Source organism: Theobroma umbraticum, unplaced genomic scaffold (genome assembly GCF_002168275.2).
Source record: "Theobroma umbraticum cultivar Fairchild unplaced genomic scaffold, ASM216827v3 scaffold_95.0, whole genome shotgun sequence".
NCBI classification, from domain to species: Eukaryota; Viridiplantae; Streptophyta; class Magnoliopsida; order Malvales; family Malvaceae; genus Theobroma; species Theobroma umbraticum.
In genome coordinates, this window is record NW_018397257.1 from 679,317 (window position 1) to 698,463 (window position 19,147).

A 19,147-nucleotide genomic window follows, 5' to 3' on the forward strand; every position below is an offset into this window, starting at 1 on the left:
CTAATACTTATATTGGAGGCATCACAATCAACTTCAAACAGCAAATCAAAATTCAGAAATGCAAGCATCGGAGCTTTAGTAATCCTTTCTTTCAATTCCTCAAAGCTATGTTGTGCTTTGGTACTTCATATAAAACTATCTTGCTTGAGGCATTTAGTAAGTGGAGCAGTAATAGAACTGAATTTTTTGATGAAACGTTGATAAAAAGAGGTCAATCCATGAAAGCTTCGAACATCATGAAGTGACATTGGAACTAGCCAGTTGATAATAGCATCAACTTTACTTTAGTCCACTTCAATTCCTTAGCTTGACACAACATATCCTAAGAAGATAACTTTATTTGTCATAAACTTGCACTTTTTTAAGTTAGCAAAAAGCTTGTGCTTTGATGTACTTCAAAGATCTACTATAAATGTTTTAAAACCTCCTTCTGACGTCTACTATACACCAAAATATCATCAAAATAAACCATAATAAACTTCCCAATAAAAGGAAAAAATACCTAGTTCATTAGGTGCATAAAGGTGCTGGGCGCATTAAAGAGGCCAAATGGCATAACTGTCCATTCATATAATCCTTCACTACTGTTAAATGCAGTTTTCCATTCATCACCATGTCACATTTGAATTTGGTGATAACCACTACACAGATCAATCTTAGAGAAAATTATAGCACAATGTAATTGATCCAACAAATCATCAAGTATAGGAATGGGAAAACAATACTTGATGGTGATTTTGTTCACGGCACAACTATCAATGTACATACGTCATGCTTCATCTTTTTGTGAAACTAATAAGGTAGGAACAGTACAAGGGCTAACACTTTCTTTTATTAGGCCTTTCTCTAAAAGTTGTTTGACCTGATGTTGTAACTTTTTATGCTCTTACGACCTTATGCGAGAAGCAGGCTTGCTTGAAATTATAGAACTAGGAATGAGATCGATGATGTGCTGGATATCTTGCATTGGTGGTAGTCCGTGGGGTATCTCTTCAGGTACAACATCAAAGAACTCCTCAATTATGGGCTTGACATCTTTGGGTAAGGATGAAGATACTTCATTCTCCTCATAAACTAATAAGAGGTATAAGAAGCTTGGCTCATGATAAGCTTTGTTTAGGCCAAACACAGAGATGAGTGCTTTATATTCCTTTTGTCTCTTTGGCCGGTCTTCAGGCTTTAGTGGAGTTAACATAATTTTTACTCCATCCTTGAGGAAGCAATAGTATTCTTGTATCTGTCATGGTGAGCTCGATGATCATATTGTCATAGGCATCCTAACAACAGATGGCATGCATTTATTAGGATAACATCACACCAGACTTCATCTTGATACTTATTTCCAATAGAGAATTGAACACAACAATACCTCGTTACCTTAACTTCATTTCCTTTTCTCAACCATTGTAGCGAGTAAAGATGAAGGTGTGTCTCAATAGGAAGCTTTAACTTTTCCACCACGTAGTTAGCAACAACATTCTCATAACTTCCACTATCAATAATGATGTTGCAAACCTTTCCTTAGGATGTGCACCTTGTATAAAAGATGTTGTGGCGAAGCCAACTCTCATTTTTAGTCATCATAACAGTGCTAAGGTTATGACGAATGACAATAGCTTCTTTATGGTTAGCACTAACTTTTTCTATCTCATCTCCGTTGAATATTTCTAGCTTATCTTCTTCTTCTTCAATGATAAATTCTTCCATAACTTCTTCTTCTACTAGAGAGATAATTCTTTGATTTGGACAATCAAAAGTAATATGCCTAAATCTTTGACATTTGGAACACTTTTTGTTGACATTAGAAGCATAACTAGTAGTAGTTTCTTTATCATTGTTGCTGGCAGTTTGGGAAGAGTTTATTTTTGGAGGCGAAATGGTTGTCGAACTTTATCTCCCACGGTTTGAAGTAGAATCTTTTTGTCTAGATGAACTCACTGAGCCTTTTCGTGATCATTGTTTCTCAACCTTTAATGCTAATCTGATGACATCATTTAAGTTCCAATATGGTTGTAGTTGAACAACATCTACAATTTCAACATTGAGATCTCTAAGATAATGAGCTATGGTTTGCTTTTCAAGTTCTTGGATATCGCACTTTATGTGAAGTTACTTAAACTCCATTGTATATTTTTCCATCGACATTATTCTCTATCTCAAGTTATGAAATTTAATAAAAATTTCTTGTCAATAGTGCTCAGGAAGGAACTTGCGCTTGAGTTCTCAACGCATCTTATCTTATGTTCTGATTTTGTTATGGCTTTTTCCTTCTCGTTGCCGTTTGAGATGTTCCCATCATATAGAGGCGTGCTTATTTAATTTAATTGCAACAAGCTTCACACGTTTTTCATCAGGAACATCTTTGAACTAGAAAACTCTTTCCACTGTGTAGAGCCAATCAAGAAAATCATTAGGGTGAAGCCTTGCTTTAAACTCTAAAATGTCTACCTTGATTCCTAAATGTCTATTAGCAGTAATTCTTACTTCCAAAAGATTGTTTTATAAGCATCACATATTTTAACCCCTTCCAAACTCAAAAAATTTTCTGCTTCATAAGTGACAGACAATCAAAAGTGTCAATGAATTCGTTTGAAGGTTAAAACTAAGTTTGATGTTCAAAATCTACAATATATATGCTTACTTAAAGATTTCCTAATTTATCCTCTTACTCAAGGTGGGATTTCACATACCAGATTGAGCCAAGCCTTAAGAAAATGCAAATTTCCCCCCCACATGTGAGAATACACATGGACTAGGCTCAAGTGATATTTTTGTGCCTCGGCTATATGTTTTTTTTTTTCAGCTTTTTGCCTTTACCTTGAACAGGTCTTTTTACCATGGTGGAAAATACAATTTGAATAGGACTGTAACTCTGCCAATCAAAATATATTTTGTCGTTACAAAACTTTTTTGGTTTTTGATTTTTTCATTGACCAAGTCTTTTTACCATGGTGGAAAGTACAATTTAAGGTTTGTGATTCTACCAACCAAAATATATTGTAATATTACAAAACTTGATTTGGTCTTTGATTTTTTTCATTGACCATTCTTTTTATTGTGGTGGGAAATGCAATTTGAATCGATTTGTGATTCTACCGACCAAAACATATTTTACCATTACAAAACTTGATTTGGTCTTTGATTCAGAACAAACGACTACAAAATTAATGTTTATTTTTTGATTACAGAATATTTTAGAACATCTCTTTTGTAATTTTCTATTGATTCTCTTAGGTGTTCCTCCCTATAAATACCAACCTCCACATTCATTCTTAACACACCTCAATTCTCTCTTCTTTATCTTCTCTACATAGCCTTGTTGGGATCCTTCTTCTTTATTTTTTCCGACTATTCCTATATCCCTAATAGTTTGTGCAAACTATTCAAGAATAATCTGTTGACTCTTGGGGATGACTGTTTTAATCTTTTTGTACCGAATTTCATACTCTGAATGAACAAAAATTATCCTTAAAAACAGTGTATCATACTTCAAACTAATTTCAGGTGTTATTGCTTCAATTTTTGCCAAGAGAAAATTCATAACTTGAGGAAATTAGCTTTTAATTTTTAGGACAAAATAACAACCATGAAACCCTGAATAAATTTCTCCAAATTCTTTCAAATGTCAATTTTTGTGTTAGCTTATGTATATGTGTATTGCATTGAGAGTTGATACCATTTATCAAATTCTGTTTTGTCTTTTTTCGAACTCCCACATAAAAATATTAATTTTGTCAAAACCAATACAAACTTTTCAAATGTAAATATATGGTCTATTAGGGTGCTTCTAGGCATGCAAATAGATATGTAGAAAAAGATTTCCATACATCATATAATAAATATTCTGCTACATCACATTCCCCTCTTTATTCGATGCTAATAGTAATTCGTCATGTTGAAATAATTTGTCTAAAGCATCAGTGTGACCATGGTTGAAAAACAAGGGTGGAATGGATGTCATGAGCAAAGGTTGACGGGGGATTGCAACATTGTAATGTAAACTGAAGGTGGATGATAAGTACGTTGAAAAAAGAAAATCTTCAACTTAATTGTGAGAAAGCTAAGGATTTGTATCAATACAATGTACTCAAACATTGCTTTCCAAAAAACAAAATCTTGAACTAGCAAGTCACGTCTAATTGGCCAAGACTCGAGCAATTTTTTGAATATAACACGTGGAATCATTTGTTTGAGGGCATCATCAATTCAACATGTGTCAATAGATGATTAGTTGTTTGGGACCTTTTCAATTATTTGTTTAGTTACACATGGTGACATATATGGTCCAATAGAGCAAATTTAAAAATATCCATAACTAAACATTGTGCGTTCCAACATGAAGCCATACCTTCTGTTTACAGCATTACTTATCTAACTTGGGAGGTTGGCAGGTCACAATCTAGACCCTGGACTACCCCTATTTAGTAAGCTAAAACAAGGGTAATATTGTAATTTCAAAGGTGGAATGTGTATATATATAATTGAACGTTTTTATGAACCTTGTTACTTTCGTACATGTTTGCATGACGAATATTGAGAAAGCCAAGTCTTTCTCAGGGAGTCAACCTTTTGCAGCCAAACATTGAACTCTGTTGGTCAGTCGTCATTTCCTTTTTCCTTCCTAGTTTCTTCAATTTGTTTGAAGCTCAAGAAAAGAAAAGAAATGTGGAAGCTTAAGCTTTCTCAAGGGAATGAACCCTGGCTTAAAAGCGTGAGCAATCACATGGGAAGACAATATTGGGAGTTCGATCCTAATCTTGGTACACCAGAAGAGCGAGCTCGAGTCGAAAAGGCTCGGAATGAGTTCACCAAGAATCGGTTTCAAACCAAGCAAAGCTCTGATATGCTAATGAGATTTCAGGTACGAACTGAATAAACAACTCTTTGTATCGTAATGAATTTGCTAATATTGTGCTAACAAAGTGTGCATTCGTTTTCTTACTCATTGATACTTGATCAAACATATATATATTCTCCTTTGGGCATATATAATAGTTTGCAAGGGAGAATAATCCAGCAGGAGAGAGGAAGCTGCCAGACAAGGTCAACGTGAAATCCAGCCAAGAAGTAAGTGAGGAAACGGTGAGGACCACATTAAGGAGGGCTCTGAGATTCTATTCAACGTTGCAATGCGAGGATGGGTTCTGGCCTGGTGACTATGGTGGCCCCTTGTTCCTTCTACCTGGCTTGGTAACGTCTTCTTCGCCTTATTCTTACCCATCACCTAATAAATGCTTAATCAACTTCCTACCGACACCATGTAAGATTTTACAACCAGCTTTCATTTACTTTGTAAATCAATGCAAAATATACCCTTTTTTATAATCAACAATTTAAATATATATATATTATATAAATTTACAGATAACATGATGTAAATGATTCTAATTGTTATATGACATAATATTTTAAAAAATACTTAAACTATTTAAAAAATTTTAGATAATTCTTTATTTTTTTATTACACTCAAATCAAATCCCTATATTTTCATTTTGAACTAAATAGGCTCTTTATCACTAAATAGTTTAAAATGTCACTTGTCATTTCATGCTTAAGTAACATTAAGGTAGACATTGAAAAATACCACATGACTATATCATCATATCACATCTTCATTTACTATGGCATGTCAAGATGTTATATTAGTATCACGTAACATAAAATGACAGATGACATTTACACTAACAACGATTAATCATCTATTAATTATAAAAATTTATTTGATTTAACATAAAAATATATAAATTAAAAAATAAAAACATATTTAAATTTTTAAATAATTTACAGATTTCTTTTAAATATTATGCCCTGCTACATTCTATCATTGACAAATGTTAAAAACATATTTAAATTTTTTGAAATAAATCAAGGGGTTTTTAATTTCTCTTGAAATTATTGTATATATAAAATGGAGAGATGGCAGCCGGTGTACGTAATGGAACATAAATTTATTAATTTAATTGAATCCTAGTCTCTTTCGAAAAGGAGTGATTGCAGTCATCGTACACTTTTAAACTCAAAGAAGCCAAGCCTTTGGTTGTAAAACAGTACGGGGCTGCTTTCACTATTGATTCATTATTCATGGACAGCATAAATTGATTTTGCATTGCACCCTATCCTTTTCGTACGAATGGTCCCAATTTAATTTAAAAATAAACAAATAATTGGAATGTGACCTAAATTTAAATTAATATAATTTTTCTATATTGCTAGCTTTATTAAAATGATTGAGATTTGAGATTCAAAATTTATTTCCTATTCCATCATTTCCTTTTTATAAATAAATAAAATTACTTTTATATTTTCCTTTTGTTTGATCTTCAAAATTTTATCACCAAAGAAAAAGGTAAATAGTGAAAAAATGCCTTTTAGGAACAATTTTCATGTATATGTATAGATTAATAGTTTGTTTTTTTTTTGGTACATACGGTGGCTCATGGTTAAATAAAGGAAAATAACCTCTCTCTTCCCATAAATTTTTATTTCTTTCAATTTCAATATTCCAGTATGTTTAGTAAGGAAATTTTAAATTCTAATAATTAAGATGTCTTATAAAAACGAAATATTCATTCATAAATTAATTATTTGTATTTACAAAATATAGCAAAAACATATTGCATTCACAAATTTTTATTTTATATTCAATTATTTGCTAATTTATCCTTCTATCAAGTACACTCCTAGTTTTTACATCTTAAAATAAAAGCTTAGCAGGAAAAATAACAACCCAATAAAAGTATCCAATTATTTTTTTATTATTTTTCTTTTTTGAAAAATGAATAGAAAGCAAAAGTAAAAATAAATAAAAATAAAAGACAAATAACAAAAAGTCAACCAGATAATTTTTTTTTAAAAAAAATTAAAGCATCCAACTGATGAGACATTGCATTTCCCATTATTTTTAATTTAGTCAATTATTGTATAATAATTATAAACTGTTAGTGAACCACATAGTGACATTTTTTTAATGAGCGAGGTTAAAATTTAAAAACTTTTTAAAATAAATATTTTTATTTTAATTACTTAAGAAATATATATTATTGTTTTATATTTTATTTTTTAACCTCAACAGTTAACTCCTTGCACTTTAGATTTTGGTTTGTCACTTCAACTCCTAAATGTAGTAGATCTTAAATTAATGGCTTCTATATATTTCTAACATTGATATTATATTTATATTGATAATAAAAACAATATTCATAACTTTTCTCCTCATAATAATATAAATTTTCCAAAATTTAAATAACTTTAATTATTTTACAGGTAATTGGGCTATTCATAACGGGAGCATTAGAGATAATTTTGCCCTCCCACCATCGACAGGAGATACGACGCTATCTATACAACCATCAGGTCTCTCTATCCTATTGATTATACTGTTTATTGATCATAGAGAATTGTTTTAATAAGGAGAGAGGTAGTGTTGCAACAAGTCGAATGCGATGCAATAAAGACAGATGATAGAGAAAAAGATTAGAGTTTACTTATTGTAACGCTATCTCTCTTTTTATTAGAAGAACAGTACGTTTTCAATCGAAATAAAATTGTGATGCAGAATAAAGATGGAGGATGGGGATTACACATAGAAGGGGAGAGCACCATGCTTGGCACTGCACTCTCATACGTCACTCTGAGATTGCTGGGAGAAACCAGAGATGGAGGAGATGGTGCTATTGCCAAAGCCAGAACATGGATTCTTCATCATGGTGGACTTACCTTCATTCCATCATGGGGCAAGATGTGGCTTTCAGTATGGGTCTCCTCATCACCCTCACCAATTGCCCTTGTTTTATCAATTATATCTTTATCTCATCAATTACATGCTTTTAATTTGCTGTTTGTATAGGTGCTGGGGGTATATGAGTGGAGTGGCAACAACCCTTTACTGCCTGAGCTTTGGCTTCTTCCTTACTTTCTTCCCATCCATCCAGGTTGTGCTATTCGTATTTAGTTCAAATAGTTTGAACCTTATTTATAATTTCATCTCTCAATTTAATTAGTAACTTGATGACAATTGGGTAATTTCAATATTTTAGACCGCTTTGGTCATTGGTCTTAATTTAATTTGATATATATTTTGAATTTTTAAAATTAATTTAAATTTAAATTAAATAAAACAAACTGTGTACTTTTTATAATGATTTACATCATATGTATTGTTCTTTTTAATCAAACTGAAACATAAAATAATCAATAATATTTATTTCAGTCAATTTGAATTTTAAGTATCGAGTTTAGTTGGTGGCTTGATTTTATGGTGAAGCCATCAAAGTGGACCTTATTGTAAGGTTATTAAATCCCAACTTTATTGTAAAGCCATCATCACTAACATGGCACTTTGTGATGACATGACACTTATCTGATGACGTGACATGCCACATGGCATTACTATGATAACATAGTAATGCTGATGTGGCACTAACATGCTAATACGTTAGTGCCATATAACAAATCAAAAATTTTTTTAAAAATTTTTTTATGTCATGTTACAGGTACTAAATTGAACAAAAATATATAATATAAGAATTAAATTGAATAAAATTGAGATGTTAAGGGATTAAATTGAAAAAAATATTTGAAAAATGTCAATTTTTAAGTAAATGATTAATAAGTTAAAATTTTAAATGTAAAAGATTTATGGTGTTAATATATATATATGAATATTTTCTTACTTGATTATTTGATTCTAAGATATATATATATTAATTTATCTTTTTAAAAAAAATTAAGTTTAAATTCTCTTTTTATAAAAATATTTTGAAAAACATTTCATACCTAAAGTCAAATTTAGATATGAATAACTTACATTATATTAGAATAAAATAATATAAAACAACTAAATAAATTCTTTTTCTCTATTTATAACAGTATAAAAGTTAAAAATTTATTTGACTTAATTTTTAACTTGAATTGAATTCAAATTAACAAAATAAGTTGATTTAGTTATAACTTTCACAATTTACAAATAATTATTCTTTTAGAATTATTTAACCCTTACCTAATTTCTATTTTATTTAAATTTACTCAAAATTTATTATAAAACGATTTTATTTAACTTCAAATACAGCAATTAAATTATGCTAAATTTAAAGTTAAATTATTAATTTGGATATACAAAAATTTATAAATACAAACTAAAATTATAACAATGTTTACAATTATATTTAACTCTATCAACTACAAATGCAGTCTTTAATCTAAAAAATTTTAACCTAAAAAATATAACATGAAATATTAAGCAAAATAAAAACATAAAAAATAAATAAATAATTGAAGGGGTATAGTAACTCAGATTCTATGTTGTAATAAGAAGTTTGTAATGTCTAAATTAAGCAAGTCAGAATGAAGAATTACTTTTATAATCACCACTAACTTCATATCTTCCTTTTTCATTATTTTAAGAGAAAAAGTAAATCAATCTATTTTGTTAATTTGAGTTCAGCTCCAATTAAAACTAAGTCAAATAAATTTCAAATTTTTGTACTATTATAAATAAAAGAAAAAAATTATTTAGTCTTTTTATTTGATTTTATTCCAACACAATGTAAACTAGTCATCTAAATTTGATTTTAAATATGAAATTTTTTTGAAATTGTTTTATACAAAGAGAATTCAAGCTTAATTTTTGATAAAAAAATAAATTAATGTATATATTCTAGAACTAGATAATCAAATAAGGAAATATTTATATAAATATTTTTTAACACCATAAATTTTTCACACTTAAATATTTGGCTTATTAATTCTCTACTTAAATATTTATATGTTTCAAATATTTTTTTCAATTTAGTCTCTCAACATCTCAATTTTGTTCAATTTAATCTCTATACAATATATTTTTCTTCAATTTAATCGTTATGACGTGATATAAAAATTTTTTTGAAAAATTTTTGATCTGTCATATGGCACTAACATATTAACATGCCAATATCACATCAGCATTTGCAATGTCATCATAGTAGTGCCATGTGGCACTGTCACATCATCACGTCAGTGCCATGTCAGTGCTGATGTCAATGCTGACATCATCCTTTTAAAAGCATAATTGAACATCGATAGAAAGAGGGATCAAATTGAAGTAATTCTCAAATTTAAGGAATTAAAATGTTATTATTTTGAGTATAATGACTAAATTGAACAAAATGCATGGATACAAAGACTTCTCAAGTATTTTGACCATTTTTATTATCTTGTTTAAGTCCATTTTTAATTTATAAAATAGTTTACACTATAAAGTAGAGCTAATAATGATAATATGATTGCAATAATATAATTGATATGTAAACAAATAAATAATACATTAAATAACAAAAATCTTTAAATAAGATACGACTTAATTACACTAAATTTTAAATTGTAATACATACTTATTTGTTAAAAAGTATTAAAAAAACTTATTTGTAAAAGAACAATAAAAACAAGTATAAAAGTAAGATAGAGCATTTAACTTATTTGTTAAATGGATAAAATAAGTAAAAAATATTTATTTTACTTTTCATTTTACTTGTTAATTTGTTTAAAGATTTTTTTGTTTTTTGAATTCTATTATGGCCTTACACTAAAGTCGATCTTACAGTAGACAAGATAAGTTTAGATTCGCATTTACGATCACTTAAATTTAAGTTAATTTGGATTTGAATCATTCAAATTTGTATTCTGATAAAAAATTAATCACGAATAAAAAAAATTGCAGGAAGGATGTGGTGTCACTGTCGCATGGTGTATCTGGCAATGTCATATTTATACGGGAAGAAATTTGTAGGGCCAATTAATTCACTTGTTTTGTCACTCAGGAGAGAACTCTATACGCTTCCCTATCACCTTATTGACTGGGATCAAACCAGAAATCTATGTGCTAAGGTAACTTACTTCCATCCATTTTTTATGAATAAATTCTATTAATTGATTTTATTTAAACTAGTCTAAATATTTCTTTATTAGTCTAAGCATAAATTTTTGCAATTTCCTAAAATATTTATTCCTTTTTCTTGACTAAGCACATTTAAATATTGATGTAATTAAGAAATAAAATTAAGAAAAAAAGATATGATCTCTATTGAATATGATTATTTATAAATTATATAATTGAAATATTTCCACATTGTGACAGGTATATTGAAATGAATTGACCTTATATATATATATATATATATATTCATATTTTCATGAATCTTACTTGATATTACTATTCACATTCTTGAAAAATTTAAGAAAGTCAATATTAGTAAATTCTTTTAACTATGATGGTGCAATTACAAAATAAAATGATAATTTAAATGCTTAATATAAAAATAATTTTTATCTATAAAAACATAGGATTCATATTGCATAACTTTATAATAAAAAAAAACCATATAATTCATATTATATTTTATTCAATATTTAAGGCAAGGTATTCCAAGTTCAAAAACTCAATTTACAGAATGAACGAATAGTTCTCAAGATTACAACTTGGAAACTATGTTGCTGATCTTTTAACAAATATGGATATACCAATACAACTCTAAATAAACTCACAGAGAAAGACAAGAGCATAAGCACAAATGAAGTAGAAGATACCCTTTTTAAATTTATTCATGTACAAAGTCATGTTTAAGCTTATACTTCTCTATACTGGAGTAAAATAAATTCAATAAATTAAGTAGAAAATCAATTTCACCAATCATAGAGATACATTTATATCAAAGTTATCAAGCATTCAAGAGCAAAAATAAATTCATATTCAATTTTAAGCTTGTACTTTTTTCAACATTATGCAATTTATAACATGTATCATTTAAATCAATTTTGTATGATGACGATACATCAACAAAGCTCAAAAGATTGTTAACAAAAAATTATGCACCTAATAGTCAAATAAGAACAAACAGTCATGCTTTTCATTAGAATAAAGAAATATAGCTTATTTCTTAGAGATTACCCATCCCAAAAAATATGTCTAGAGCATTCCAATCTCCAAGGAAAAAAAAACCTTATTCCAGTGTTCTTTAGCATGCTTACAAGAGACATTTATCAATCGATTTATGACACCAAATCGCTTTGGGTTTTTGAGGGTTAGTACTAATGATTTTTGTTCATTTTGGAATCCACATCATTTTTTTATTTGAATCCCACACATTCTTGGTGAGTTTTACTCCAACAAGCAACTATTCTCAAGGACAAAATTATGTTGAATGACCCAATTGATGACAATACATACATTTGCTTTAACTTTCACTTGAGTCATTAGCTTTGGCAAAAAAGTTATTAAATTGAGTTTCTTTTTTATTTCCATTATAGCTATATAATTTTTGTTAAAAAAAAGCTCTTTAGATGTCCAACACGTCATTTAGTTTCTATTGATTAACATAAAATTTAGCAAAAGGAATAGGCAATCCTTTATTATTTTTTTTAAGTCAACAATCTCACTTTCTATGGTCCTAATTGAGCATTCTAACTCACATTTAACCTTAGTTAGAGATTCAAATTCAACTTTTATCTTAAAAATCATTTTGCTTATATTTCAAAGACATATTCTCAAATTCTAAAAGTAATTTCTCAAAAGTATTTTGCAATTCATCAAGGGAATAAGAGTTTGAGTTATTGAGATTAGAGCTTACCTTAGGCTTTTCAAGAGTCATGAGACATAGGTTTGGCCATTTCTTCCTTATCATGACCATTGTCAGATGTGTCACTATCACTCCATGTAGCCACCATAGCCTTCTTCTTAAGTTTTGAAGACTCTCTCTCTCACTTCCATGGTTTTGCTGAATCTCATGAGTTAGAAAAAGGTTAATTAGCTCATTCAGTGTGAGAGTATTTAAGGTCAATTAGCTCATTCAGTGTGAGAGTATTTAGATTCTTCTCTTCCTCAACGGTGATCACCCTTGGTTCTCATGATTTTGGCAAGCTATGTAGCATTTTTTTCACCAATTCTACATTTGAGTATGTCTTGCCAACTGCCTTCAAGCCATTGAGGATGTTGGTGAATATATCTGACATTTCGTTAATTGTTTCATCATCTTTCATTTGGAAAAGTTCATAATCAAGAGTAAAAATTCCAATTTTGAATTCCTTCTTTTGAATTTTTCCTTCATGTGTAACCTCCAATTTATCGCTTACTTCCTTGCACTCTCATACATGAATCCTCTGTTGTACTTATTAAGTGCAGAAAAAAGGGTGTTCATTGCCTTGCTATTAAGTTGACCCAACTTAATGTCATTTACATTCCACTCACTTTTTTTCTTGATTATTGGTTTACCTATTCATATATCTAAGAACCATTTACAATTACCATTAAGGTTCATAATTTTTGCTTGAACAAATGGCTTTCTTATGTTCTTCTAATAAGAATAGTTTTCTCCAACAAAGAGAAGACACCTTATAATTGATTATCCATCTTTAAGAGTGGTTGCAACTAAATGCATGGCCATCAAACATACTTCATGTTCATCTTTACTTGATTTTACGCTCTATCCTTGTACTTGATTTTACACTCTCTCTATGCTTGTAAAAGGTTCTTCCTTGAGGTATTTCTTTTCCAACTTTTCTTTACTTCTAGAAACTTTGATGCCTTTTTGGAACATGATTTCTTGAGCTAATGGGACACCCTAAGGTGGTTAAACTTACAAAAATAAAGTCCAAACTGTAATACTAATTGTTAACTCAAATAAAATTAAAAATCTGAGAGTGGGGATGAATTAAATTTCCAAAATTACTTTTCACAAAATAAATTTTCAAGAGAGATATACCAAAAATTAAGTTAAATAACAATTCAATTGATATTTATTTGAAAGAAGATACAATAAAGATAAAAAGTGAGGTGCAGAGAGAATTGCAAACTCGATTTATATAGATTCAACCACTTGAATTTCACTCAATATAAATACCTTTTGAATGCTAAAATATAACATTTTTATCTTCAAAGGTTTAGATAAAACTTCTAAACAAGTCCTTTTACCTTTTAAAGGCTTATATAACCTCCCTATCTCTCAAGGAGTTAAGTTTTTAAATGTACAAACAAAAAGACCTCCAATAGGCAGATATTGTTTAGTGAATGCAAATTTGCAAAGAGAGATATCAAAGATTATTACAAAGTGTTATAATGAAAGCTAAAAGGGGTTTAATTGTTTGTCACTTCTTCTGCATCATAAATAAGCTAAAGATGGTTTATTTATACTTAGAAAGCTTATTGGAACATTTAGGAAGCATTTAATGCATGAAAAAGCCATTAGTTTGCTACTAATTTCACCTTTGCACTATCAGCGACTACTTTGGGATCTATCCCAATATGTGAGGATTGATCTTGCCTTCATTTACTGCCCCAACTTTTGAGTTTTGTGAGAAGGGGTTTGATCACTCCAAGGGTGAGATCGATCCTCGGTACGCAGCTAAGGGTTCTTTTGCTTTTGTCCAAAAGGGACTTTTGGGATCAATCCTTGTAGCTTTAATATTAAAAAATTTTCTTAATTTGGCCCTTTTTCATTCTGTAAACATTTTTCCTATTTTAATATAACCTTAAATGTTTGGTAAATACAAAAAAAATTGAATTTCATTAAATATTATAAGATTTTGAACATTTCTTATGCTTATAAAGAATTGCTCAAGTGATTTTGCAGAATTCAAAATAGAATTTATCAGAGCAATTTTCATTATTCTTATTGTCATTTCCAAATAAGAATCAATATAAAGCTAGCAGTATTAGAACTCACAAATATTTTTCCTTTCAAGAACAAAAGCACTAGTCAGGTAAATCGCATAGAAAATTTTCTTTCTCAAAAGATATAACTTATATTAAGTCCAAGGAAAATAATATTTCTTCAAATATCAATTGGATTTGCATTTTACCTTAAAATAAATTATTTTTAATGTAAACTTTTGACTTGAAACATACACAAAAACCTTAAGAAAATTTAGTTTCAAAAACACTCTTAAAATATTTGTCATTTCAAAATAATCAATTAATCTAATGTTAACGATATATATTAGATATTTAATAACTTAAGAATAACTATTTCTATTTTAAAATTATTGAACAATCATGTTAGTTTTAGTGTTCCTTTATATTCTCCCACTTTTTGTCCTTAATAATTTGAGCAAATTGCATTTGTGATTTCTAAAGTTTTAAACGCATACCATGTTAGTTCCTATAGTTTAAAAACTGACCTTTTAGTCCCCATATTTCTGACATTATAACCAAAGTTCTTTTTGTGTTTTGTTAGAGGATCCATTAACATCTTGGTGTTAAGTGGTAGTTGGCTTTACCAAGTAACAAGATTGGTGTTTGGAATAGGGTAAACTATAGGCAAGTAATTCATAACACTAAGCATAGACTAGGATATTTTAGTCGATTTCTAACCCTTAAACACCCTCTTTAGCAACAGGTCTAGTCAAGGCCAGACTCTTAAGGTACCACGCTATTATACTACAGAAACAAGCTAGATGAACCAAGCTACAGCACTAAATCTGCAGTGGTATGGTGGTCATAATCAATTTCATGAGTTTCTAATGTAAAAGATCTATGGAAGTAGCAACTATATAGCATACGACTTGTATCATTGCTTACTTAATGTGAGTAGTGCTTTCATACTGAACTACTAATTGAAAGGAAAAAGTAACCAAAGTGTAACAACCCAAATTCTACCTTCTGTAGTAAGCTTAAAAGAATAATGATGATGATATTCTTGGAGTCAATTAATTCAATTTTACCTTTAGCATACTAAATTGAAAAGAAAAGCATGCCAAGTGGAGTTCTTTCCTTGATGAATTCAATTCTCGCTAAAATATGAATCTAGACAGTCTAATACTGTTTGAGTAGGCGATATGTGTTATTATCAGTTATGAGCACTCAAGTCATAGGCTTTGAGAAACTTAAAAATCAATACAATTCTAACCCTCATTTCAGTAAGATAATAGTTTATTTGCAAGGTTCATCACAAGCTAGAAATTTACCTTATAACTTGCATGAAGATTATTTGTTCAAAGGTAACCAATTGTGCATTTTAAATGATCTTTAAGGGAGCAAATTATTAGAGAACTTCATAGGAATGGTTTGGGAGGACATTTTGGCAAAGGCAAGACTTTGGTAATGTTGGCCAATCATTATTATTAGCAAAAAATATGAAGAGATGTGGAAAGGTTGGTGAAAAGATGTCTTATTTGGAACAAACCAAAGACCTGGGATTCAGTCATACCCCAAGCTGAATTTGAGTATAACAATTCTATCAATCAAAGCACAAAGAAGACATTATTTGAGGTTGCAAATAGATTAAAACCTCAACATGTGCTTGATTTGGTGCCACTACCATAAGAAGCTAGAGTAAATGATGAAGATGAGTTATTGGCATATCACATTCGAAATATTCAAGAAGAGGTAAAAGCTACCTTAAAAGCCAACAATGCAACATACTCTTTTGCTGCTAATGAACATCATCGTAAGCACTTGTGCACTTGAGGCAAGAAAGATTTCCTTAAGGTACTTATCACAAGCTCAAATCTAGAAAGTTTTGGCCTTGTAAAGTGCTAAAGAAAATCAGTTCAAATGCTTACTTAATTGAGCTGCCACTTGAGTTACAAATCAATCCTATTTTCAATGTTTCGGACTTGTATCCATTTAATGGATTTGATGGAACTGCATATACTATAGACTATCAAGTTCAGCACCTTCTAATTGCTAAGGCTAAAGTTATTAAAGAAGTGTTAGATGTAACAGAGGTTGATCTAGATGAGGTAATCCATATAAAAGATTTTTAGTGAAGTGGCTTGGCTTGGTAAATCTACTAATGAAAGCAGTTAGGTTGCTGAAAAGAGACATTTATGAGGAATGTGTCAAGGCCTACTTATCGAAGCTGAGTCTTTTTCTAACCCGTAAAGAATGACGTGGCCGAGTTTATTTTGAACTTTTATTCAAGAGGTTTCTTTAAAACTCAATTATCTTTTTATTGTTCTAAATACAATTAGCTCCATTCAAGCCTAATTATTGAGTTTGAATTACCCTAAACCTTTCTGCTACATCAGTTCCTCACAATAATCATAATCATTGCAAATAGGGCAGAATTCATAATGTTAATGAACAGCCACTCTAGCGCCTTTATATAAAAGTGTAAACATCAAGAGTTTTGAATGTTACCAAACACATTTAAATGCTACTCATTTCAAGGGCTCGTTTCACCAACTTATAAAATAGCTAATAATTTACTATGCTCACAAAAGATCAAATTCATAAGCAATTGGAACAACCAATCCTAGTTGCTGACAACTCATGCATCCCAATTCACTCAATAATAAGCATTTATAAAACAAAGTAGCAAATGAATTCCCAAAATAGTGAGCATAGCAAATTTAATACAAATACGTTTCAAAATTCCATAATGATTTGAAAAGGAATGCCCACTCACCTTCCTTGGCCAGAATTCTCACCAATTACCAATCCTTTTTCCTTAGCCTAAACTTGATGATATAGTTGGAAGGTTTAAGGCAATTAGAACTCAACAATTAGGCATGAATGGGGTTGATTGTGTTTGGAACAATAAAACCTCTTAAATAAATATTCAGAATAAATAATAATAATAATAATAATTCTTTATATTAGACCACCTATTTATACTAGCTAGGATAAATCCTTATCAGATAGTAATCCTACTCCAAAATAAAGAGTTAAAGTACTAAAATCCTAATAAAAATAAAAAAGAATCCCAAACTAAATAAAATAAAATCCTAAATCAACTAAAATAATAAATAAAATAGAATTCTAAATGCACCAACATCATTTCCCTCAAGTTAGAAAAAGACTCAACTCCTCATAGTCTGGATCCATTCGTTTGAATTCCTCTTCAACAATCCCAATGTTCTCATTAACAAGTTTACCAAGCCACTTCACCAAAAATCGTCTATACAGATTGTAACGATCCTCGATCGCTACCAGCATCCGAGTCTCAAGGGCAAACCCACCAAGTCCCGAACAAGCCTTACTTAAATCATTAGATTATTATTTCATAATCACGCCATCTATCTATAAAATTATTTTGATTCATAAAACTCTTTGTAATAAAAATTGAACAATAATCTTTATAAATTGAATAAACCTTTATTCCACATAATTATAAAAATAATACATCAAAACTTATAATCTCCAGATGTACATTTGGATTGACACAATTGTCTAATTTTATAACAATTTACATTATGACAACTTGACCTCTAACAACGAAGCGACCCGGAATAAAGTGCTACGAGATGTCTTTACCTATCCGCGGTGGACTGAAATTGCTGATACATGCATGCTAGGCTAATCACTATTTGTAAAGAGAAATAAAGGAGGTGAGTTTCACAGACTCAGTGATCATCGGCTCCATGAGCAAGGTGTAGATGAGAAACAAGCATAAGGTAAATAAGTTCAATAATAAAACCGGAATATCAAATCATAATTTTAAGAAACCAAATCATAACTAAGATATTTGTACCTTGCAATAGTAATGACGTAAATCATAATGCAACATTTCACTTGGCAAAACGGTGCTGAAAACAAGTGTAGCAAATAGAGTTCAATCATTGAAAACATCACTTGCCATCAAGCTATGAACAACGATATAAAACTATGCACGCTCCCGAAATGTGTGGCACGTAAAGAAATCAAAGTATACAGCCACACAAAACATTTCATGATTATCAAGTAAGCATTGAAAGCTTTTATTCAAACAAAGGGAGCTGCAAAGAAATCTTAACTCTCCACCATTCAAAAGAGTATACGTCAAAAAACTCACAAGGCTCTCGAATAGGTAAGTATCATAATCACCCATGGACACATTTTCACGTAATAACATCCAAAAGCTCCGCTCCATTAGATCCTCACAGCCATAGCAGTCTCAACAATGTTGGTCGACATCGGAGAATCAAGCGGTCGCAACCGTAAATATCACTTGCGACCTAGCCACATATAACAACCCATGCCCTTGCCTCGTATATCACAAACTATGGCCCCAACCAAGTCTAACAACCCATCGGTGACCCAAAAGTTCTCTAGTTAGAGTTCACTTGTGCACAAAGGTCACACTTAATTGAAGTGACAGTCGACCTACTCTGGACGCTCTCGATTTATCAAAATAATTTTTTAAAACCAAATTGGGTTTTACAAGCCTTTTTCTTTTAATCCTTTCAAACCAAGGTTTG

General features: G+C 30.1%; 1 protein-coding gene and 1 non-coding gene across 2 annotated transcripts in view; one reads left to right on the top strand and one right to left on the bottom strand.

Annotated features, from left to right (window-relative positions):
• The first annotated feature begins 4,663 nt into the window (after positions 1 to 4,663).
• The window catches only part of LOC110411862 (cycloartenol synthase 2-like), a 35,498-nt gene continuing 21,014 nt past the window's right edge, over positions 4,664 to 19,147 (top strand). Inside the window, exons 1-6 of the mRNA XM_021422204.1 lie at positions 4,664 to 4,861; positions 4,996 to 5,190; positions 7,265 to 7,354; positions 7,557 to 7,751; positions 7,848 to 7,932; positions 10,695 to 10,861. Of these exons, the coding sequence (XP_021277879.1) occupies positions 4,664 to 4,861; positions 4,996 to 5,190; positions 7,265 to 7,354; positions 7,557 to 7,751; positions 7,848 to 7,932; positions 10,695 to 10,861 (930 nt within the window). The remainder of the gene's footprint in view (positions 4,862 to 4,995; positions 5,191 to 7,264; positions 7,355 to 7,556; positions 7,752 to 7,847; positions 7,933 to 10,694; positions 10,862 to 19,147) is intronic.
• Positions 9,285 to 9,376, bottom strand: LOC149527418 (small nucleolar RNA snoR8a). The gene has a single exon (XR_016351034.1). It is a non-coding gene; the product is annotated as a small nucleolar RNA snoR8a (small nucleolar RNA).